This window comes from Callospermophilus lateralis, chromosome 5 (assembly GCF_048772815.1).
Source record: "Callospermophilus lateralis isolate mCalLat2 chromosome 5, mCalLat2.hap1, whole genome shotgun sequence".
Taxonomy (NCBI): Eukaryota; Metazoa; Chordata; class Mammalia; order Rodentia; family Sciuridae; genus Callospermophilus; species Callospermophilus lateralis.
Genome location: NC_135309.1, coordinates 156,486,954 through 156,512,499, shown reverse-complemented (window position 1 = coordinate 156,512,499; position 25,546 = coordinate 156,486,954). Strand labels below are relative to the sequence as shown.

Genomic DNA, 25,546 nt, shown 5'->3' with positions numbered 1-25,546 from the left:
CTCCAGGTCCACCTCTGCTCTAGATTCTGCCATGGCTCCTATTTATCACCTGATATACTTCATGTTCTTATCTATTGACTCTCTTCTTTCACCCCCAAACAGAGGGAGTGCCTGGCACCCAGAAGGCATTCAATACTGTCTTTTGATGAATAAAGTTTTGACTTTGGACTCTGAATTTTTATAAAAGGGCTGGTTTGCACAGTCTACCTTTTAGAAGAAATGTTACCTAAGCAGATATCTTAGAACCTTAGACTATTAGGCAGCCATGAATATAATGGCACTAGTCCAGGCAAACATTCATTATATACACTTAGAAAATGTTTTTCTTAGCGCTTTCTTTTCATTTCATGCAGAATGAGTAATCTTTCCCACAAGTAAAAGCCAACACTCTGTATAAAGTGCTTCTGTACTGTGTACACCTGCATCTTGTTGATAGAGACCGACGCTGAATATATTAGCTAATTATAGATATGCAGATGTCTTGTTTTCCTTAATGCAAAAATATATAAAAGCAGGTGAAATAGTGTAGCACCTAAGCCTATAGCTAAATATCCAACTTCCATTAGTTATACTTGGGTTAAAAGGTAAAGAGACAGATAAAAGTCAGAACAATAAAAAGATTATTCATAACTCAAAATCTTCACACTTTTCTGTCACTCTTCTGGATGGAAGACATTAAAATAGAAAAATTTGAATTGCAAAGCAAATTATCATCTATTGATTCATTTCTTCATGCGTTCATTGCCGAAAAATTAAATCTAAAGCCTGAAAAACGAGCAAAAAAAGGGAAAAACATTAGTTTTGGTTTCTCTAAAAGATAATATGAAGAAATGTGAGGTATTTATTAATATAGACATACTCACAGGGTGGGAAGATAGCAAGCTTGAATGACAAAATTAAGGAAATTCTGATTTACACTGAAACTTCTAAACGGGGATTTCCCTAACAACAGTTGGAAGGTGCTCAGCACATTTTCTCTTAGGTTGTGTGGTCATAAAGATGGAAAGGATTAATACAACAGAGTCAAGCACCTAGCCAGGGAATAATCCTGTCAGTGGCAAAGAATCCAGAACCTTATTTGAGGGAAAGCAGCCCCATAGAACAGGGGTAATGTGGCACCTTCCATCAGAGGTGGCACTTCCCAGGTTTCCCAGCCTGTAACATGTCTGCATCCTGATTTCATGTGTGCCACCTGGCAACGGGAACCTGAGTGGCAGAGGAAATGAAGGCTGCCTATCAGGTGACCTTAAAGTGAAGAATTTTCCCAGGATGGTCTCGAAGGACCTAGTGGAACTGCAAAGCTCCTTTTGATGCCATACAGGGAGACAGACGTTTAGAATCTGAAAGGTAACAGCACGGGGAAGACTCACTCAGCAGCTGCTGCTGGCCTGGAAGATTAAAGGGGCCATGAATCCAGGAGTGCAGGAAACCTCCAGAAACTGGGAAAGACAAGTGAACAGATTCTACCTGGAGCCTCCATATTGAGCACAGTCCAGCTACAGCTGGATTTCAGCCCAAAGAAACCAACTCTGGACCTCTGAGCTCCAGAGCTATAAGGTAATGAGTTCATACGGTAATTAAGCTCCTGGGTTTGTGGTAACCTGTTACAGTGGAAATAGGGAGATAATATGTAGGCAGTGATGGGTCATGGGTTGTCAGGTTATGTGTTCATGAGGGACACTTGAGCCTTCTCCAGGGAACAGGGCAGCTGCTTTTACCAGCCCAGGTGCCAACAGCAGAGGGCCACACCACCCACGCATTCTGATGCCCAGACTTCTGTGTCCATGGTCAGGACCTATGTATCATCCTCTCTTGTTCTAACCAGTAGGAGTTATTTGGCTTCTGGATGATCTAAAATGACATGAGCAAATCTAAATCTGGCAGGACCAAGGTAACCTCAGTGTCTGCTCTGCATAAAGAAGTACCAAGAACAGGGCATTCATTGCCTCTTTGTCCATTTTCCTACCCAATGGCCCAACCATTGGCCACTGACCATAGGCCCATGTTAAATGACTCCCTTTTCAGATAATTTCAATGAAGAAAATTAGGAACAGTCCTCCCAAAGGGTCAGGTTGCACACTGGTTGGTGACCCTGTCTACATAGGTAATAACTGGTCACTATAACTAATTCCACTTCAGACAGTTCATGCGGAAGAATACAACCTGGCCTCCTGGGAAGACGGCTCTGGTGTTTTGGCTTTGCTTTTTATTCTCCTGTTTTTAGCTGTTCCATAAAACAGGATGGAAGGAGGTAGATTTCCCAAAGTATTGCTCAAAAATCCCCCCAGAAGCATTCTTCCTCATCATTTCCTGCTTTGTCTGCAAGTCTCGTCACTGTTCTGATAAGAAGTATAGGGTGGCGCTAGGCTTTCACTGCAGAAGGGGCAGTGGGGCACGCGGGTACAGTCTTCCTGTTCATGCACTTACTGGACACCTCTGGCCTTTCAGCCCAATTTAAGTTTATGAGCAAATCCCTGCATTTAATCAGAGAGTCTCAAGGAAGGCCCTTTTCTATGTCAATGTTTCCTGATACTCTCCAAGGTCTACCAAGAGGTCCAGGCCTCCAATGTTCCCTAAGAGTGCAAGCACTCTTTATCTGTGCCCAACAGCAAGCCGCCGATCACCTTTTAAAAGGTAAACAGCTTATGGCGAAGCAAGGTAAGGCGATGACCTGCTCGAATCCTCAAGGTTATCTCTCTGCTGCCTCTAGGGGCTTTTCCACGATTGCCAGTCTCTTTGGATATTTGTCACTGTTTGGTTGAAGGACTTTTGGGATCATAGACATTCAAGAATGTGTCCAATATTCTTACCCACTGTGGACCTTGAGACCTTCTTATTTGGGGGACCACCTTCAACAATCGTTCATTCTTCCCTCCTTCCCTCCCTTCTTTCCTCCCTCCTTTCTCTCTTTCTTTTCTTTCATTTTTCTTTTTATTTTCATTCCTTTTTTTCCCAGTAGAACTTAATCATATTCCTAAATAGAAAATATATTTTCTCCAAAATCCAGGGAGCTATAGCAAGTGTTATGTTCTGTGTTCACTTCAGGGAGGCATCAGGAAAAAATTTTTCAATCAGTTGAGAAACATTTCTGATTCCTCAGATTTGCCCTGTTGGGTTGGCCACTTAGTTCTGCAGGACTGGCCAGCCCACCCCAGCTTGCACATGGGTCAGCTAGTCCAGTTTTGTCAGCCTTCTCTCCTTTTTTTTTTGATGGACCTTTGTTTTATTTACTTATTTTATTTGCTGAGAATTGAACCCAGTGCCTCATACATGGTAGGCAAGGACTCTACCACTGAGCCACAAACCCAACCCTCTGCTTCTCTTTTATAAGCCCAATAAGTATTATATCATCCAACCTGTATATCAGGTCATATTATATATGACGACGTTTGGGTGTCTTTGTTAAAGTTTTTGCCGTGGCTAAAGGAGTTAACATAGCTTGTGTGAAACCTGTTAAAATGGATTGTATGGTCTTTAGGGTAAAGACAAATTGAGATTGACTTTTTCTCAGAAACTGGGATTGGAAAAAAAAAAAAAAGGAAAGAAATTTTCCAGATTGATGATAGCCCTATAAACCCCTGGTGCCTATTGAGCTTCCTTATTAGCTTGAACTATATTGGATACTGTCAGAGCCGTAGGGAGTCCCAGTCTATTTAGACCCTAATGATCTATAAAGTAAAGCCAGAACAGCTGATTGGTCTGATCAAATAGGTCGTCTGTGCAGAGAGGGGCTGTGAACCAGGAACCTGCCTCTCCCACCTCCTTTGTCAGTACAGCTACGGCCAGCACCTGCGTCTTATTCTTGTTTCAGGATTGCTGGGTCCTAGGGGCTTTGTTTCGTGTGCACAACTACAACTGGCTTCTGCCACCATTGTCACCCTCTCCTGTGCAAACTCACTGCACACTGTACGGGTGATGCACATGGGCCAGCCAGATATGAAAACAGACCTTTTGTGTTTGAAGATCCTGTTTCCATTCTCACTCTGAGTAACTTCCAGTTCTTAGCACAAGGGCCATTATAATGACGTAAACTAGGCCCAGGAAATGGAGCTTCTCCACCATGAAGCTGGCCTCAGCACATGGCTTCCGATCTCCTGCAGGAGAGCACCCCTGCCCTGCCCTGCCGCTCCTCCACACCCCTCCTGCACTGTACCCCCATCCTCTATCTGCTCCTTCCTCACTACATGAATTAAACCCAAACCTTTCTCCATAATCATGGTTTTGCCTCCTCTGAGCCTCTATCCAGGTCTTTAAAAAATCAGCAAAGGTAAACATACATACCCCACATTTTCTAGCACTTTTCAGGGGAGAGAAGACTGCAAATTCTGACTTCTTTTTACTACCAAAGTATCTAAGTTTTTCTCCTCGTTGGACAAGACTTAAATGGTAGGTGAAGTAATTCTCCTCTCCTAAAGATGTGCACATCCTCATTCCTGAAACCTGTGAATATGTCACCTTACGCAGCTAAAGGGACTTTGCTTCTGTGGTTAAGTTAAGGAATTCTGAGATGGGAAGATTATTCTGGTTGTCTGAGTGGGCCTAAGACAGGCACAAGGGTCAGAGAGAGAGGAGGTGTGATAGAGGAAGCGGAGACTCTGTGAAGATGGTCTGGGGCAAACAGGCGGGGACTGACAGAGGCTGGAGAAGATTCTGTAACGCCTTATGTGATGGCCAGACCATTCTGGATCTGGAGCTACACGACTTTACATGGGTGAGACAGGAACTTACATAGTGTGTCCATTGTTCCCTTGATTCTGGGTGAAATACAACCTTACAGTGAATAGAAATTATCATTCAAAGAGAGTTTCTTCCATGGGTTCTTACTAAAATGCAGAGATAACTGAAGCTTTTAACAATAAAATAAAAACTGACATCAAAACATAAAGTATAAAAACCGAATGTGGGGTGTCAATACATTGCAGCTAATTGATGCAGAGAGGGGATGGGTGAACCTGCCTCTTGATAGAATGTTCCCTTCAAAGAGAAATCTGTCCTCCTTTGGTGTCATCCAAACAGACCATGAGCAAGTAACCCTAGTCTGGGGGCAGAAAATCGGACAATTCTCCGAAAACTATCTGCACAGGTTCAGTCTCACCTTGCACATCTACCTGCACAACGGACACTACAGCAGCTGGGTGGCCCCTGGAAGGCTCTGGCCTCTAGAGCCTCCAGAGGGAAGCTCCTTGGAAAAGGAAAGGGAACTCTGAGAAAGCCTAAGAGAAACCTGCCAATTGCACAAGCCAACATTTTGTCACTTCTGGGTGATATAATTTGTCTTTATGATATAAGAAAAAACCAGGATGGTATCTAGGAAGGAAGCATTATATTCCTGCCATATTTCTCCACCAACTATGAACACAGTAAAAATCTACATAACATCAAAATCCAGAGTGTCTGCATCACATGGAGGAGAACAGGGAAGAGCTGGTAGGTGGTGTTCTCTTCCCCAGTGCACAGGATTGAGAGAACTGGCCTCCAAGCTGTGACAGCAGTGGTAGGAAGGACAGTGGTTAACCTAGGCACATCAAGTGAAGGGTTTCCAGTGAGCTCTGAGAAGTTCCCTTGGCATTTAAGGGCAGTGCCCATGGGAGCTGACACTCAGCCCCCCACCCACCCACCCCCTCCATTCGGCTCACAGTCTCAGAGCTTACTAAACCCTCCTGGTAAGGACACTGCCGCTGTGTCCTTGACCCTCTTCATTTGTCTTCATTGCCCTCCTGCCCAGCCTGAGCCAAGAGACAGCATCACCTGTGGATGGTGGCAAGGATGGTCCCCACTGCCACTCCAAAGCTCATAAGAAAGTTGTGTGGGGACAGTGCTGGGGACAGTTCCTGGCATTCCTACTGGAATTCTCCTTGCTGGTCCCTAGATATACATAGATATTGGATATGACATTATGGTTCACCTGCTGCTAGAGTCCAGGGAACATTCAAAGTTTTAGAGCAGTTCTGGGAACCTTGTCTCCTTATACATCACTGATAAGAGGAAAATGCATTTCAGTCATGAGAGTCTTTCAGCCTTAGAAATGGAAGACAATGTGTACAGAGCCACAGGAAATACCCAAAGCATCCCATATCCCATCTCATATAACTAAATGCAAACAACAAAAGAGTTAGTGCCTACGCAGGGTTTCACTTGTTATGCAAGAGGCAAATAAATTAAGAATGATTGTAAGTGCAGGAGAACAATTTGAATTTTGAAGAGCTTTTAACAAAATAGACGTTTTTTTCCCCTTACACGTGGGGTTTGGTTAGAAGTGCACAGGGGCTATCAAAGCAGGAGAGGTATCATATAACCATCACTTACACAGCTTTTCTCGAAATATCTGTAAACATTTGTAATGATAAAGTATACCTACTAAGGAAGAGAGAAGACAAAACATCTGCGGGAAAGTTTGGGTAAAAAGACACACTTCTTCTATCCAGAATCTGATTCTTCCATCCAGAATCAAGTACATCCTGAATTTTCCCACACTTAAAATAAGTCAACCGAGGATCTCATTCAACTCAGGTGGCTCTTCCCTTCCATGGTGTTCTGGCTTCAGTGATGTTAAACATTTCCAAGATGGTGCATGCAGGGGCCAGAGGGGAAGGTCATTGGTCATGTGCAGCTCCACCAGATGGAGGAGGTCTGAATCTTGGATTTAGAATGAAACAGAGCAACAACTTTGGTGAAGCTGGAAAAGTGGGCAGGGCTCAAAGCAGCAAGTCCACTTTGGGTGGATGAATGAAGTCAGAGGTTGCAGAAATACAGTTCATCACAGAACTGGGATGAAATCAAGGACAGGAGAACTGTCCATGCATTGATCATCTATGCATGGATATCACATGATATGCAGTTTTCTTGTGCTGTTTCTAACAGTATCTCAACAAGAGCAGTTCTGGGAACCTTGTCTCCTTATACATCACTGTTAACAGGAAAAATACATTTCAGTCATGAGAGTCTTTCAGTCTTAGAAATGAAAGACTTAGAAATGGAGCAAGATGTTGAGATACTGGCTCTGGTACACAGAGCCAGGAAAACATGGAGAAAGTTTGGAAGGGAAAATCAAGAATATGACAGATGAACAAGATTCCTCTCCCTTGGTTCAACACTTTAGAGATTTTCCACCTGGAACAAGGCCCGAGGGTGGTGAGCTAGCAGCAAAGCCTGACGGGAGGTGAGAACTCGGGTTTTCCTGCCACCTCTCCTAAAGATGAGGAGAAGGAATGGCCCAACAGAGAGCTGAAGAAGTTTAGGCTGTTTATAAAGTTGGGTTATGTCCTCAAAGGATGGGCTAGTGCTTTAGGTAATAGGTCTTCTCTTCTAAAACATGGAATAAGCTTCTGAAACATGCCCAGGAAACAAGGCACTAGGAGAAATCCTGGGTCAGAGCAGGCCCTCCACCAGGATGCACCTGCACCTGCACTGATGTTTGGACAGTCCTTGTCTCTTTCGCTCATTATTGGAAAGATGACAGACCAAGGTGGGGGAGGGTAATAAGAAGACACATTAAAACAAAAGGGAAGAATGGCCCAGAGAAGATGAAGTTAAAATAACCCAAAGTGAAATTAGCAAACCCAGCCCAGTAACTGCACAGAGATTATAGCAGAAGATACCTGCTTCTCTCTTCCCACGTCATGACCCAGATTTGAGATGGTGCTGTGACTCATGTGTCTTGCAAAGAGAACCTGGCGCACCTGGAGGTCTTAATTGGGTGTCTTGTCTCAACGCAGCATCAGTTTGAACCCCTAACTTCCACCCACTTATTAAGAGAGTCTCATCCCAGTCACATAGATTAACCTGTTACCCTCGGACCCTCCTCTCCTCCTGTCTTCAGCATCCCACCCTCAGAGCGCTATTTTCTTCCTCCTTCCCCTCCCTGCTCTTTCTCCATTGCTGCTGGGGTGAAAGGGAGAAGGAAGAGGTGTTCCCTTAAAGGCAGGTCACCAGGCCTCTGTCTTTCAGTGGATCATTTCTGCTGATGGATGTGGCATATGGGCTACAGAAAGACTCCCCCAGACAGCTGTGCTTGCTGCGGCCCTCTGTGGAGCCTTGCTCTGGGCTTTCTGTTGCCTGCACCTTACTTCATCCACTCTGGCTGCCCTGCAGGAACATATCTGAATCCCCAGAACTTTGGTCTCTTCTCTCCTCCATGACCTTGCCTGGTTCACCTTCCTTTAGGGAACCTTAAACCTGGGGGAGTACAGTATTGCTCATTAGGTCTTACTGTACAGCTGTGTCACCTCTCCCTGTGCTTCTGCAGCCCGGGCAAGTCCCTAGCTCAGAACCTGAGCTGACAGCCAGCTGGGGAAAGAAAGAAAAGACAGACTCCTTCTCTTCTCCTCCTCCTCCCCCTCTTCCTCCTCCTCCTCCTCCTTCCCTTCCCCCTCCTCCCCTTCCTCTTCCTCCTCCTCCTCCTCCTCTTTGCTGTCTCCTACAAACTACAAGGCTCCTCCCATCCCTATACCCAGTCTTCCCCAGTGTGGATTCTTTCCCAGATCTCCTGTTAGACATCTCAATGGACAAGGCTGCCAAATTAGGGAGGTCGCCATGGCTATTTCAGAGACCATAAAGAGACAATGAGGTGATAGTTCTTCTATCAACATCTGGGCTTATTATTTTTTGTATTTTTTATGATATTTTTAGTTGTAGATGGACTTAATACTATCTATCTATCTATCTATATATATATCTAACTATCTACCTACCTACCTACCTATCTATCTATCTATCCATCTATCTATCTATTTATGGGGGGTACCACGGATTGAACTCCAGAGTACTCGACCACTGAGCCCCATCCCAGCCCTATTTTGTATTTCATTTAAAGACAGGGTCTCACTGAGTTGCTTAGCACCTCACTTTTCTGAGGCTGGCTTTGAACTCACAATCCTCCTGTCTCAGCCTCCCGAGCCTCTGGGATTACAGGCATGCGCCACCACCAGCTTATTTATTTAATTATATTTATTTAACGCACACGGGCTAGGCAAGAGCTCTACCTATCAGCTATAACACCAGCCTCCTGGGCCCTTTTTGACCTTGGCCCTGGTAATCATCCACTCATTTTCTCCTGGAGCAGTACAGCTGCTGCTGTCTCTGTTCAGTGACCACTGGGTCCCATGTGGCACCTCCCATGGAACTGCCGTGATAATTCTGAGGCCTCCCTGCCCTTGGGAGGAGGCCTTCTGCCAGGCAGCCCTGATCTCTAGGCCTTGGGGAAACCTGCTAAGGCTGGTGAGTGCTGTGACTGGCGACGTTGAGAAGCAAGTGAGGAGAGAAGAGCTGACCGGAGCAGGGAACCAAGTCCCAAGGGTCGCGAGGCACAAGAGCAAAATGTGAACAGCAGACCTATGTGGCAGGGAGGGGCGCCAGGGAGTCACCAGCCCAGGCAGCCTTGCCTCTGTGTCCCTCTCACTTACCTTCAAGCAAAATGGTGCCTGATCACCAGCACTGGGTGCCTCCCGAAGCCTCGTCTCTGTTGCTTCTCCTTGTTTGAAAGGACCATGATTGTGACTTCCCCCACACTGATACGTACCTGGGGGGCATCCTATCTGTGCTCTTCAGCTGTAACTCTGCCCCATCCTGCTAGCAATATTGTGTTCCTATTATCTCCTCTGCCAAGGGTGACACATGGCCCTTTCTGCTTCAAGTGCTGGCCCTATAACTGTGGTTCTGCCTCCTTTAAACATACTTCACATGTGAAGGACCCAGCCATCAATAAATTTTTTTAAAAGTGTGTTGGGCTATCTTCTCCTCTTGCTCAGTGCAGCCCTGGCTCTGAGGTGCTCCCTGTGGACCACAGTTGGCATCCTGCATGTTCCTGCAGGTTGTCATCTCCAAGAAGCTTCAACCATCCCCCCAGAGAGCTGACTCCTCTACGGAGACCTAGCTATCCACCCCACCCCATTCCTGGCCCCTTCCTCCTCCCAGCCTGAGAATGTGGCGTAAGCATGATGAGGCCAGGTGTCTCCCTGGAAACAGGTCTTCCAGCTCTGTTCATGTTACTGCCTGCCTTTCAGCTTCCCCTCACTGACGACAGCAAATCTCAAAAGGTGGACAGCCAATACACACGCAGCAGAGTATGTACAAAGATTTCGTCCATCAAACTAAAATATTTTATATTTAACTGTTAGAGATTTCTCTCATTAATCTTTGCAACAGATGCTAATAATAACTCATATTAACTTAACCATTTGATCTGTGCTGGCTGTCCACCTGTATTCTCTCTGCAGGTATATGGGGTCACTGTGCCATTTTATAGTCTGTTAGAGGTTCAGAGAGGTAAAGCAACTTGCTCAAGGTCAAGGTCATGGAGCCAGAAAGTAGTACAGCAGCCAGGGTTCAAATGCAGGCAGCTTAGCCCCCAGCTGAATGGCATACTGTCTACTGATACCTAGAAACTGAATATAGGCTCTCTTTCAAAAAATATGGAACAATTTATGGTGAAGGAAGAGAAGAAATCATTCAAAGGCAATCAACTGAAAAGATAGATAGCAGCTTCTCTTGAACTATATGAGGTAGAAAGAATCAAGAATAAAGCAGAAATTATGAAGCACTTTAAGTGTAGTAGACAGGAACAAGTCTCAATTTTTTTAACATATGAAATGTTCTAAATTGTTCTGAATAAAATCAAAATTGTGGGGGAGGGAAAAGTGTGCATATTTTATACACAAAGATCAATATTTCTATGTTATAGTTAAAGAAAGATACTGTCAATTTGGAAGAAAATACTATCAAGGATATACTGACACCACAAGCGTGCGCACATATACACACAAAGAAACCCCACAGAGGAGAAAACTCCAAGGGACCGCATCCTTCAACCTGAAGTACTCTGCTTACCAGGTCTAAGTGGGTATGTCTTAGATTACACTTTTATGGAAAATTCTGACTTCACTGTAAGAAGTAGGCAGCTTTCTCTGATTCCACAAGGCTGGATTTCAGGTATTTTGTAAATCCTCTACAGCTGTGGATGTGCCTTTCCATACACATAACCCAGGGTATTATAATGCCCTGTTGCCCTTAAAAAAAAGATTCCACTGAGAGCCTGGTTTATGTTATCTTTTCTTAATTGCCACTCGATATGAAAAGTTCATTTCTTTAATAATAAAAATCTTTACAGGAGCTGGGATGATACAGCAAATATAAAGAAGCTACTTGGAGAGAGGAAAATACAGTCGGGATTGGTTTTGTAGGGCCAAGGTCCTTGTACTAGAAACAGTGTAAGTTCATAACGTAAGATCTTCATTACTTCAGCTGCCTTTCTTATACTGAGGCTCATTTTTCATGAAACAAAAAGTGACCAGGTCAAACCCTAAATGGAATCTTGTGTGTGTGGACTGGAGATTGGACCCAGAAGCATTCTGCCTCTATGCTACCTCCCCAACCATTTAAAAATTTTACTTGGAGAGAAGTTTTCACTGAGTTGCTGAGGCTGGCCTGGAGCGTGGATCCTCCAGCCTCTACCCTGTGAGCAGTCAGGATTAGAGGCATGAACCACCACCTGGGGCCCTAAATTAAGTCCTCATCACTGGTGATCAGTGACCACTTCTGTCATAAAGAAGAGACTATTGTCAACCCTTCCCACAGGCAATGTCATATATTATGACTGAGAAGCTGAAAAAAAGGCAGATTGTTTAAGTGAATGAAAACATCTTTTAACTAAAAAAAAGAATCTTTTAATTATTTAAATATTTAAAATTTTTATCAAATAAAATTATAATTAAATTTGATTGATTGACCAATGTATAATTAAGTAAAATATTTTTAAAACTAAAAAAAAAAATTAAGATAATACCTTTGGGTCACTTAAAAATGTGGAAATATTTTTCAGTCTCTAGGAGTCACATTACCTCTAATGCTGCCATTTAGGGAACCATTGGTGTGTGTGTGTGTGTGTGTGTGTGTGTGTGTGTGTGTGTCCTGGCTTGCCCATAACTCTCAGGTGTGAATGTGAGTGTCCCTCTACCTGCCTAGTTCACCATTTTCATCAGAAGAAATGAGGAGAAATAGCATAAAAAACTGAAATGATCACAACCCACGAAAGGTACTTAGCATTATCCCCAATCAATGAGATGCTCTTAATATTCTCTTCTGAGCAGGAGTTCCCAGGAAAAAGAAGAAAGGATTTGTAAAAATATCCAGAAGTTACCTATGTTGAGGCACTCCTGAAAAGGCCCCCTGCAGTCCATACACATGACAGTTGCCTGGTCTAACAATTTCTCTGCAACTCAATTTATTGTGACATTGCCAGCAATGTAGAAGACAGTGTGAACTGCAGGCATTGTTCACACACCGCTGACATCTATCCACTAATCGTGCCTCTGCCCATTAACACAGGTGAACCCGCTTAGAGATCAGATCGCCATTGTCCACAAAAAGGAGCCGCACACATGTGGCGTGTTTGTGATCAGAACCTAGCCCCCTCTTCACCTCTCCAGCTTCCTACAACCTCTTTTAATTTTCTTTACCTGCTTGGCTTCAGATCTCATCTCTATCCACCTCTGACTCATTGCCTATGTGATGTCCTCCAATCACAATTTTTTTTTTTTTTTTTTTTTTACACACTGGCTGATCTGTGCTTATGGCTAAATGTCCGACTCTGGATCAGGGCGACCCATGGAATGCAAACTTCACCCATGGTTTCCTAAATGGCGGCATTCAAAGTAATATGTCTCCTAGAGACTGAAAAATATTTCCACATTTTTAAGTGATCAAAAGGGATTATTTTAATTTTTTTAAAAAATCATTTACCTAATCATACATTTGTAAATCAATCAGATTGAATTCTGGGAGGTGCACCAGGAGGCTCTCAAACCCCAGTTCACTAGGCCACAAGGAAAAGTTAGGACTGGTGATTTATGGCAGTGAATTCTCTACTTTGTACCTATAAGATCCAGCATCATTTTGAACAAAACTGAATTTCTTGGCTTCATTATATGAAATCTGTACAAAGCACTGTAATAAGGAACGAGCAAGGCATGATTTATGGCCTTCACATATAGGAGATTTAATTTTGCCTTTTGCTCAATGGCCTATCCATTGTGTGAGCAGAGTCAATACCAATAATGAAATGTAGACTGAAGGGCTAAATCAATCCAATAAAATGCAATAGAAAGACTAGAGGACTGAGTAAATTTGGAAAGGCTAGTGCCTGCAAGATTAGTATTTGGACAACAGGTAATTACGAAAATCAATACCTGTGTATGAAAACATGACAGGCAGCCATCCGTCACAAACAGAGAACCCATTACTAATAGTCTGGGCTCTGAGTAGGGATGAGAGAACAAAACAGGTCTGGAGGATTCTTATCAGAGTTTTGCATGCATGTACACCTCCCCATGTGACAGGGTGGAGAGGAAGGAAAGCTCTAGGCTGCTCATTCTGGGTTTTATTTAGGCCCTCTGCACGTCTCTGTCCCCCTGGCTGACAGCAACTTTGATTTCATGCTTTCCATTCGATATCAGGGCATGCCCTCAGTCCTACACCCTTGCCTTCCCTCACCCCAGCCTCATAGGAACCAGGAACCATCATCCTGGAGCCAGTAATCTATCAGGTACAGTGAGGAGGGCTGGGATAATTTGAACCACTACTGAAGGACCAGCAGTTGGCAGGCACTCCAAATAATAAGAGGTGATATAGATGACCTGGAGGGGACCCAAGCAAAGTAAAAATAAGTACACTGATATATGCAGACACACAGATGCACGCACAGACATATATATATATACACACACACACACATATACATACACACACACACACATATATTCATAAGGTAAAATAGCTTCAGTGTCTTAACTAGGTTCCTGTGATGATGAGTGGATGTTCCACCACTAAGCAGTCTGCAGACACAGAGTCCCTTAATCCCCTCAAAGGTATCCACATCTCTATTTTAAAGGTAAGAGGCTCCAGTAGACAACACTGGTTTCTTCCAGGTAACCACTGATGAGCAGGGGGTCCAGCATGGGAAGCTGCCTCTGTCTGATGTGATGTATGTGCCCCTTCACTGAACAGCCTATGTGAACCACAGGGCATTGAGGGTAATTCCAGTGTGGTCACAAGTAAGTCTACAGCCAGGTGCCAGCCAGCATCGCTATTGAGACCTCCATGCCTAGGCCATGAGCCCGGAGCACATACAGAGTCAGTTAGGAAGCCTGTTCAAACTACCCTGAACCATGACGCCTGTACAGCCAGACCAGGCGATCCCCTGTGATAAAGTTTTGCCAGATGCAGTGGTGCATGCATGTAATCTCAGTACTTGGGAAGCTGAAGAGGATTCTCTAGTTCAAGACCAGCCTCAGCAACTTAGCAAAACCCTGTCTCAGAATAAAAAAACGTCATAAAGGACTAGGGGACAGCTCCATGGTAAAGCACCCTTGATTCCTGAATTCTATCGCTCCTTTCTGTCTGCTGCCCCTCATCTGAACAAGCGGATAGGAAGAATCGCCCTCCACACAAGGCCCCATCCACAGGAGAGAATCCATTGCCTACCACCCCAGGATCTCAAGCCAGACCCTCTCCAGAACTCTCTCAAGCCATTTTTTGGAGTGATTGGCAGCGATGATGCTCATTCTGGAAAGCCTCACCATGTGGGTAACCCACCTTTTTGTACCTTCTTGGTGTGAGAGTGATCTTGGCAGTCTCAACACTGGAACCACAATTTGAGTAGGATCCAGCTCACTCGCGGGTGGACAACACCACACTCCTGAAACAACTTCATGCTAACAGTGGACGGAATGCTTCCATGGCCTCTGAGACACTCTCCAGGTTGCATTCTTCAGAACCTTACATGCTGGTACATGATGCCCTCATCAGAAGTCTGTCCTTCAGTTTGTATGGCTCCTGTTTTTTTTTTTTCTATTCAAATGACTAAGATGAGTTCCACTGGGAATGGGAGTCACATGACTTTGATGACTTTTTAGGTCATTTTAACAGTAGGTATTTTTTCACATTTTAAATTTGCCTTAGGTGGGCAATATTTTCTCTGAATCTAAATTTGGCAGTATTCACACTTGGAGCTGGGTAGTTCTGGGTTCTTCCCTGTGGATTATAGGACGTTTTGCAGCATCCCTGACTTCCATCCAGTAGAGACCAGTGGCATCACCACACCTTCCTCCAGTTGTGACAACCAAAATTGTCCCCAGACAGCAAATGTAACTCAGGAGAAAAATCACACCTGGTTGAACACCACTGCTCCACATTCATTCAAAAAAGAAATCTGACTTTTCTGATAAGAATGGGCATGAACCAAGTCCTCTGTAGTCCCAGAGGAAGAGAGGGAAAAAAGATAAAAAGCTGCTGGGCTATATATATCCCAATGCGAGCAAGCAAAATCTATGATAAATTGCAATTATATCTTCAAATCTCTTCTTTCCACTCTTAAACTAATTTAGACTCATCCTCAAAATTGCTTACATGCAATGGAGATGACTCATTATAGCTTATAAAATCTTTTTATAAAAAATTGATTACTCAGCTGCCTGTATGCAAATTCTAATTCCCTTATCTGAAAAAATCAGAGTTGCAGTGACCACCGTGATTTTCCAAAAATAATCACACACCGCAGCGTGCTATGCACTTTAGAGTGTTACCAAAGAACAGGGCATGTTAACAATCATTTATGTGATGGACACAGACAATATTCTCTTTAATGCATCACATATATCCATATTATATCTGCTGTTACCTTTGTAAATGGCTTCAAAATGCTTGTTTATAAGACAAAGCCATTTTGTTGCCTAACATCCTCATTCTTTCAATGAGTTCTCCGAGAAGGATAGGCCATAGCTCCTCATATTGATTGCAATTTGAGGAGATAGCAATTGATGCTTTGTAATTTTTTAGGGCTTAGAGGCAGAGATGACTCCAGAGATGGAATTCAGAAGAGGAAGGCACATCACACCCACATGTGCCATTGATAATCTAGCCTCTGCCGCTTCTGGCATGCATCCTTGGTCCTCTATGCCTCAGTATTCTAATACTGGAAGAAAAGAATGATGGTTCAGTCTTAAAGATTGAGATCTAAACCTGAAAACACAACTTTAGTTTACTGATGTCTTTTCCCATTGACATTTCTCTAAAAAATTCTGAATACTTACTCATCTGACACCTTTCATTTGAGAATCCAAGTAGTGCTTACCTCAGCTTTAATTTTATTGTCTCCAAAACAGAGGTGTTGTAAATAGGCTGCAGCATTAGACTGGACTGAAGGAAACTGATGTTGTAACATCTGGATCACTTCGGGCAGTTCTGGGTCTCTCCATCCAAATTCTCTGAACAAAAGGAAGGCACGAGAACATGAGGATGAGCCCTCTAGACTGTGGCATCTGGTTAGCACACTGATGAATTGTACTTACTAGTTTACACATAAATAATTCGCAATTGTTGTTCTGGTTTCCTTACACATAGATGCATCTAAAAGAGTATTCTGAAAAGATCAACTCATGTAAACAGTTTTTAAATGCATCCATACACATTGATTACATAAGATTCTAGACACACATAGCTGGGTATGGTGGTGCACGACTGTAATCCCAGCAACTTGGCAGGCTAAAGTAGGAGAATCACAAGTTCAAAGCCAGCCTCAGTAATTTAGTGAGGTTCTTAGTGACTTAGCAAGACCCTGTCTCAAAATTGAAAACAAAAAGGGCTGGGGATGTGGCTTAGTGGTCAAGTGCCCCTGGGTTCAATCCCCAGAACCTAAAAGGAAAAAAAGATTACATGTACATGTGTGTGTGTGTGTGTGTGTGTGTGTGTGTGTGTATGAAGTTAAATGTATCAACTCAAGTTCCACACTTATAAAGATTATGATTATGAAAAATAACAAAATGACCCATGATCATATTAATATAGACACTTTTTAAAATTTGGCTTAAGTGGATACTTTGTAGAGATCACCTTTTCCTAGTATATTATTTAAAAAAAATGAGGCATGGCATTTAGCTAAATTTTCAGATATGAGAAAATATAATTCATGATAGTAGGTGATGCTGATATCATCATTATTTTCATTTTCGTGGTTGCTGTTTTTATAAACTTACTTTAAAAAAATACAAGAGTTTTAGTCCTGAAAAAAGTAGACAAAAATTAAAAAAAGAAGAGATAAAACATAGACATATTCCCTTAATGCTTTTCTGGGGACAAAAGTACAAAAAACAAAATGACATTTTAAGAGGAAATTATTTATTTAAAGACACTGATGTATTCACAAAATGTTAATACATTTTATGTACTAAATATTCTTTTCCTGAATCCTCCTTCTTACATCTGACCTACTTCAAAAATCTAGTTTTTTAATTTAAACTTAAGGAATATGCTCTGATATCCTAAATCAGAAGGGATATTGTACCAATGCCCAAATGGATATTCTTTTTTTGAAATCTCTCAGCTCAACCAGTTAGATCACAATGCTGACAGGACCAACTCTATGGATTCTATTCTTGAAGCAGAGAACCAATTTTTAACTGAGAAATAAAAAAGCAACCTCTGAGACCACAGATAAAAACTTGACCCCACAAGGCACAGAAAGGTGCTATTTATCTGAAAGATGGGCTACAGGAGGAATGAGATGGCTGTGCAGCATCTACTCCTACTCCTCGTGAAACAACTCAAAAGCATGCGTCCTACTGATGCCAGGTCAGCGCTGTCATCTGCACGGAGAAGTCATGAAAAATAGGATGGAAAGGAACAGACAAAGGTTAAAAGTTTCCTCATAGGTTCTAACCTGTTCTCTTTATCTTTCCTTTATCACAACTGGTAGAGCTGTCAAGAAAACCCTGAAACGTGTTGGTGCTTGCTTTACTGAAGACACTATGAAATAGGAAGGCTTTTGAAGTGGCTTTGTTTTTATTGGAAAGACAAAGCATTTGATTTCATGTGCACTAACTATTCAATAAATCTACATACCATGGGAGGCAGATACATGCACATTCTCAACAAGACACATAGCACAATACTACATTTGCTGGGAAACACGTATAAGTGACTGCTGATGCTGAATCCTTCTTGATATGTGATCACAATAGAAAACCATTATAGACTAAGTATGTGAAGCTGGCTCTTCTTTCAAATTTAATTTCCTTTTGTTGCATGATCCCAAACCACCTCTGCAATATGGAGATAGCATGGTCCTTCTCATGAAAGCTGCCCTCTAGAATTATATGCCTTGCAAATCACATCAAAATCTGCAGGGCAGCTACAAATTTAAGACAATGGGTGGCCCAGATGAATTCGGTAAGTTTAGGCTATTAGGAAGTGATTAGTGAAGAACTTATTTCAGTCTATTTTATTAACCAGGTGGTAATTGATTGCTCTATTAGATAGACAAAGGCTCATGGAACATATCTTTTGAACAAGAGCTTCAGGGGAGAAGACTTAGAGACTTCTTGAACACACGCATACAATGTAAACATGTGTATCCACACGTCACTCCCCAAAATTCATATGGGACTGATGAACATTCCAAAGAATCATGAATCCAGAAGAGATCCAAGCTCCCTACTGATAGGTCAGAAGGAACCTGGCACCAGCTTAACCCCTCTTCTAGCCACAAACCTCTGGAATCCCAAACACCCACCCATCCCTATTTCTACCTCCACAGACCTAGTTCTAACTGCCAGTCACCTCCCACCTCACTGCCCTTCCCGCCGTCATCTCACCATACTCAAATGAACTTGGCTATCTCCATTTCCTGCTTCATACCCCAGGTGGCTCCCACCATTCCTGGTAAAAGGACAGGAGGTCCCTCTACATTGCCTCCCCAGGGTTCTGGTCACCCTGGAGACGGGTGGGCATCACTCTCTCCTGCCTCAGTTCCTTGGTTACTGTAGGAGGATGATCTCAGGATTTGGCGTCAGAAAAACTGGAAAAGAGTTCAGAACTTGAACATCTGTCTTTAACTCTTGTATCTTGTGAATATGGGGTAGTCCCTTAGTCTTTGTTGACTTCGGCTTCCATAGATGAAACAGAGAGTAACAGCGTAATCTAATAACAGAATAATATTACAGAGAATAATAGCACTGTTCTCAAGGAAGACACCATAAATTGGTAAGTGCCTAGTAAACTATTCAGAGCTGGATATATTCTAGTAATTGTAATGCTAAGATTGCTACAGGGATATATTTTTCTTTTGTAATTCATGTAACACCATCTAATTTTTTAAGAACCTCCCTTTTATTGACATGTATCCCTTTGGACATTATGCTTATGTGAAGAAATAGAAGTGAAAAGAGAAAGATTGCTTTCGCTTGTAGCAACATTTACCATTTTGAAACTGTTTTCTTTCTTGCTATTCCCTCAGAGGCAGGGTGGGTTAATGGACAAGGTTTTTTGGATGGAGCCAGACCTGGTTAGAACCCTGCTGACCCATCAACTTTCTCTGCAGCCATGGGCTCAAGTCTGTCCAGCTTGCCCCTGAGCCTCCACCGGTCAGGATGCGGTGGGGAGTATTTGCCACATAGGTGCACTTGGAATCCATCTTCCTCCCTGAAATCATAATTCCTGCTCTGGTATATTGGTGGGAGATCAGCAATAACAGGCACAGATGGCACACAGTGTAGGCTCTCTAGAAATGTCAAGTTTACATATAACCAGACAAAGAAAAGGAGAATAAGAAGCAAGAAGCATCTATAGTTTTCTAAGAAGCTGAACTCAACACTCATTTGTTACTGGGCTTCACTTCAGAATGTTAATGGAACTGGAGAATATGCAAATGTAACCTTTTCTTCATTAAAACTTGTCACATAGACCAACAATATTGTGACTAAACCCTCACTCATATATGGACTGTCTGAGCTGTTAAAATCACAACGCTTAGCACAGAGCTAAATAGCAAACAGTTTGAAGTTCTTTACAAAGTTATACTGGGATTGAAACCAAAGAGTTGGAGGACTGTCATAACATTTGATTAAGTTTCCCCGAGGAACAGAGTGTAGAGACACCCAGGGTCCTCACAAATTCAAAGTTCGGTTTTCGACACAGCTTCATGTCAGATGGGACACTGCTCACTTTGAATACAACCTGAATAACTTCCACTGGGAGCCTGACTGTATGGAAGTTATATAAAAGTGTGGAAATCTTAATCATTCATGAACTTTTGGACTTTTTTGAAGTTTTAAAGACCATACTGACTTTGACATTCATATCTAGAGCTATGAAGATAGGCTGCTTTGTTTTTTATGCTGCTTGTTGATTAAGTTGGAAGGGCTGAAGGGTGCTAGATATTAAAAAAAAAAAAAGGATTTTTAAAATAATAAAAAGAAGATACATCAACCCAAAAGAACTTATCCAATGATACACACATGAAAGCACTAATATCTCAACCCTCGTTCCTGGATAGTTTGTAACACAAAACAAATAGGATAAAGTTAATCACATTTTTAAAAGTCTTTGCTATTTTTTTTAAAGAGAGAGAGGGGGAGGGGAGGGAGAATTTTTTTAATATTTATTTTTTAGTTTTCGGCGGAGACAACATATTTATTTTATTTTATGTGGTGCGGAGGATCGAACCCAGCACCCCACGCATGCCAAGAGAGCGCATTACCGCTTGAGCCACATCCCCAGCCCAAGTCTTTGCTTTTATATAAATAGTAGCACCAGAATTAGGACTATCTAGAAAGTGAGTTCAATTGTTATATGGCTTTTAGACAGAAAGGGCTTTCTTCAGGCTTTCCATATTGAGTTAGATGGAATTCCCTGAACTGCATCATAAGCATTATTCATTCCACCATGCCTTATGGGGTCAACCTCATGATGGAGCTGCCACTGTGCTCCACGGACATGTGCCCAGCTCACGAGGCACCTTCAAGTCACCTGCCAGTAGGAGAGAAATTAACAGAGAAGAAAGGAACTAGTCCTTTTGGCTCAGTGAAAGGACAGAATCCCACTGGAAAGTCAGGAGGGAGAGATCCAGGATGCTCTACACCTGCCCTGTGTTTGGTCTCTGGTTAGAATATGTGGGAGGCTGGACAGTCACCCCACATGACCCAGGTCCTAATCCCTGGTATTGTGAGTATTCTCTTGTCTGACAGATGTGACCACGTGAAGGGTCCTGAGATGGGAGATCATCCTGGATATCCAATAGGCCCTAAATGCCATCACAAGCCTCCTTCAAACAGGGACACAGGAGACTGGACACGGGTGCAGGCAGTGAAACAGGGAAGTGAGCGGGGAGGCTGCTGTCTCTGCAGATGGAGGAAGGAGCCGGAGCCAGGAAGGCAGTACTCAGGAAGCTGGAGGAGACAAGGGGATGGACCTCCCTCTGGAAGCTCTCAGGCAGCAGGGCACTAGTGACGCCTTGTGTGGCACAGAGTACCCGAGTTCAGACTTCTGACACACAGAACTAGCAGGAGTAAAAGTGTGTTGTTTTAACCCAGTAATTTTGTGTTAGCTTATAAAAGCAGCTGCAGGAAACTAATGCAGAAGACCACCCACTGCCAAGACCTAGCTTCCTGGCCTCCTCCTCAATCCCAGGTCTGAGAGTCTCTCGTGTGACATCTGTTTACCAGGCATTCTCTTCTGTTGATTTACTCTGACTTCCAGGCCACTGTCTATAAATCTATGTATTTGAAAATGTAATATCCGTGATCTGAATCTGGCATCCATAAGGCCCAGGAGCCTCCACTTCTTGCCATGTTCCTACCACCCCTGCCTGCTGTGCCCAAGGATACAGCCACAGTCCGCCCACTCCACCTGCCAGTGTTTATGGGGCAGCCACTGTGCCTTCCCACCAGGACACAGCACTGCACAGAGCAAATGTTCCCACCTTTGGAGAACTTACTTTCAGATGGGAACTGGTAATTAATTGTTAAAAGAGAAAAACAGATTACTTCTCAGGTCGTACTAAGTGAAGAGGAGGGTGAATAATGTCCCCCTTAGAATCCTATCGTATTTGGAAACAGATTTGCAGACATAACTAAAGATTGAGACAAGACTATACAGGATTGGAGTGGTCCTAGGTACAATAAGAGTATCTTTTTGTAAAAGACAAACGGGAAGAGAGGGAAGAAGGTGGTGTACAGATGGAGGTGGAGACTGGGGACAGGCATTGGCAAGCCAAGAAACACTAAGGCTACCTGGCAACACAAGAATCTAGCAGGAGGCTTGGATCAAGCCTCTCTCAAGCCTCCAGAAGGAACCAACTCTCCAACATTGTGGTTTCAGACTTCTGATTACCAAGCACTCAGAAGCAGATTTCTGTTACTTGAAGGTGTTCAGCTGTTACAAGGTTATGGCTGCCACAGGAAACTCACTTCATGTGACTGGGAAAAACAGCATGGAGATCAGGACAATCAGAGAGAGCAGAGTGTCCTGAGAAGCAAAGAGTTTGGGTACAATATGCAGGGTGAGCCAGCAGGGTTTGGATGGGTGCGTGTGAAGTATGAGAAAAGGGGAGCTCTTGGAGACCCACTGAGAACCTCCTTCCTCCCCACACATAGGGGTATCTTCTGTCACTCATCTCAGGCGCAGCCTGGACCAGTGGGGCAGGTGGGGCAGGCTAGGCCCCCTTTGGGAGACTAGGACCTTTTATTTCAGAATAAGGAGGAATGTTTGAAACAGCAAGTTTTCTACTGGCTGCTGAAGTGGAGAGAGACAAACAGTAAAATGATGACAAGATTGGTTCCTTTGAACTATTGTGGGTACTAATGTCTGGAATTAGTCTCTGCCAAGCAATGGGCTTCTTCTCTGAATTCAATCTAGAAGAAGTTGAAGAGGAAAAATAATGTACCATGATTAGCCAAAAGTTATGATATTATTTAGCACTTGAAATTACACATAATTTAAACATCAATGAATTGCTGCTTCTATTGAGGACGTAAATATTTTAAAAGATGATTAGGACAAAGGATATTATCAGTTATATCATAACACCTATGTAGTGTCAATTGACTTTAAAGTACTATTTATTTATTCATTAAGGCTACTAGATGTTTCAAGAAAAATATGGTACACAAGGAAAAATTAATAATACATGTACATAAGAATGAAGTTGCTCTGATTGAACAGGTTCTTTTTGGTGGCAATAGCCCAAGGGAAAAGATTGCAAATTAGTACCCATAAAATTTACCTTGTAAAACATAATGACTTTATGGAAAATGCTTATATTCTACAACTATGTACCTATTTTAAAATTAATAGCCCATACTGTTCCTTAGAAAAGCACCTAGATGTGTGGACCCAGAGAGGGAACTGGAAGGAAAGAATTTGATGCTCAGGATATTAAGATTAGAAGTATAGGATCTAAGGATGTTTGATCTACAGCTTTTAGTCTGTCGATATTAGGAGACGATCAGGATTGTGCCTCCAGGTTAGATTAAGAATTTGAGAAAAAGTAACAAAGGCCCAGGTCACTTCTAACATTTTTTTAATGCATATTTGGATATGCACATGTATCTGTGTGCTTATGAGTACATGTGTGTATGTATACATATATATGTGTATCTGTGTGCTAACATGCACACGTGTGTATATGATGTGCTTGCATGTACATATGTGTATATATTTACAAATCTGTGTGCATGCATACATACACAAAATTGTACAATGCACATACGCATGCATTTTACATAGGTAATAGGGTGGTATTTAGAAAGAGTAAACTTCAAAAGCAAGTTGCTAGCCATGTCAATGCCAGGGAATCAAGAATAGGATTTGGCTTAAATTAAGTGATCTTGGGCAGATTCAGACGTGAAGGGCTGTGTTCAGCATAGGTGGCTACCAGGATGTGGGGGAAAGTCTATGACTAAGTATCTTAAAAAATCTTATTTTTCTAGGAGGAGGGAAGAACAGAGCCCTGCTCAACCCGTGGTGGACAGAGAAACACAGTCATGCTGGCCAGGCTTGGGAGGTGTGTGGTCCTTTTTTTGTGGTGTGGATGACGTTGGGTGTTTTGTCTATATTCAGAGATGCTTATGGAGAGTGGAGACTTTGCTAGGCTCCATCATGGACGCAGGACCTTGCCTGTGGTTCATGAGAGGTGAAGTGCTCACGTTCAACAGGAGAGAGCCCAGGTCTGACAGACGCCTGCCGGGTGGGCTGCCAGGCCTCGCTCTTCCCGTCTCATACCTGGGTGTAAGGCTACCCTGTGAGGCCATCAAGGGCACATCCGAAGGGAAAGGAAAATGCTGAAGAGAAACTTCCCATTCTAAGGCTGACTGCCTCTGCAGAAGGGTCATTCTAGGGCAAAAGTCGTGTTCTAAATCTGCCAACGTTTTAACAAAACTACAAGTTAAACAGGAAGAAGAAAAGGAATTGAACCAGTTGATTTGTCGCCAAGAGCTCACATGCTCTAACTCTGTGTCCTTATAGCCTGAAATCTCCCAGAGAGCAAATCTGACACTCAGTGGATCACCTGAAGAGTGACCTCGTGGATCACGTGGTTCTAACCAGGAATACATTAGGAATGGGAGGGAAGCTTATTGAGTAGTGGTCGTGTTTAGTTACTAAAATAAGAGGAAAAATAAAACACCACAATTCCATAATTAGACCTATAGGAACTAGTGTCCCTGTCAACAATAAGGCAAAACCCAGCCCTCTAAGTGCACTACTCCATGTTGCTCTTAAAGGAATCCTAAGGAAGATAGAAATTCTTTCTCATATATATATGAGAAAGAAAATATATATATATATATATATATATATATATATATATATATATATATATATATATATATTCTTTTTGGCACTGGGCACTGGGGATTGAACACAGGGGCGCTTTATCACTGAGCCACATCCCCAGCACTATTTTGTATTTTACATAGAGACAGGGTCTCACTGAGCTGCTTAGCACCTTGCTTTTGCTGAATCTGGCTTTGAACTTAGGACTCTCCTGCTTCAGGCTCCCCAGCCACTGGGATTACAGGCATGTGCCATCACACCTGGTTTATTTTTCCTTTTGAGACAGGGTCCCACTAAGTTGCTGAGGCTGGCCTCAAATTTGCAATACTCCTGCTGCATCCTCTCGAGTCGCTGAGATTACAGGTATGCACTAACATGTTCAGCTCATCATTACTCTCAATATAAGGAAAAAGAAAAACAAGTACAATGTCTAAATAGCTATTCACGATTACTTCTCATTACTAGGCATGAAGTACAAGGTAATTCCATGGGTGTTTCTTTTACCTTATTTCACAGTACATTTGATATAAAACTATTAACTTATTTCCATCTTACTGTTTGGATTTTTCCAAATGTAAAATGCAGACATTGTTTTCACTCTTCAGTTTGAATAGAACAACCAACATTGGATACTCATTAGCAGTCCCTGCAGACCATGAATCAAAGGGGTGTCAAAAGGCCACCTGTATACCCTCATCCTAGATGATTTTATAGCTGGGCAGCTTCTTTGCAAAGTGCAATAATAATAATAATAAAAAAATTCATTTCAAGATGATGATATCCAATTACCTTTAACTTAGACCTGTTGATAAAGTCTTAGATGAGGCTTTTATTACATCATGTGTGGCTAACTCACAGTAAATGGTTATGACTTATTTGAAAATTAACTAAAAGTTTGCAATGAATTCACAAACATTTTCTCCTATTGTTGCCACAAACCTCTATAATT

General features: G+C 42.6%; 1 protein-coding gene across 2 annotated transcripts in view; it reads right to left on the bottom strand.

Moving 5' to 3' along the window:
- The window catches only part of Ctnnd2 (catenin delta 2), a 361,255-nt gene that overhangs the window by 232,855 nt on the left and 102,854 nt on the right, over positions 1–25,546 (bottom strand). For both annotated transcript variants that reach the window (XM_076856215.2, XM_076856216.2), the window contains exon 3: positions 16,124–16,256. In XM_076856215.2, the coding sequence (XP_076712330.1) occupies positions 16,124–16,256 (133 nt within the window). The remainder of the gene's footprint in view (positions 1–16,123; positions 16,257–25,546) is intronic.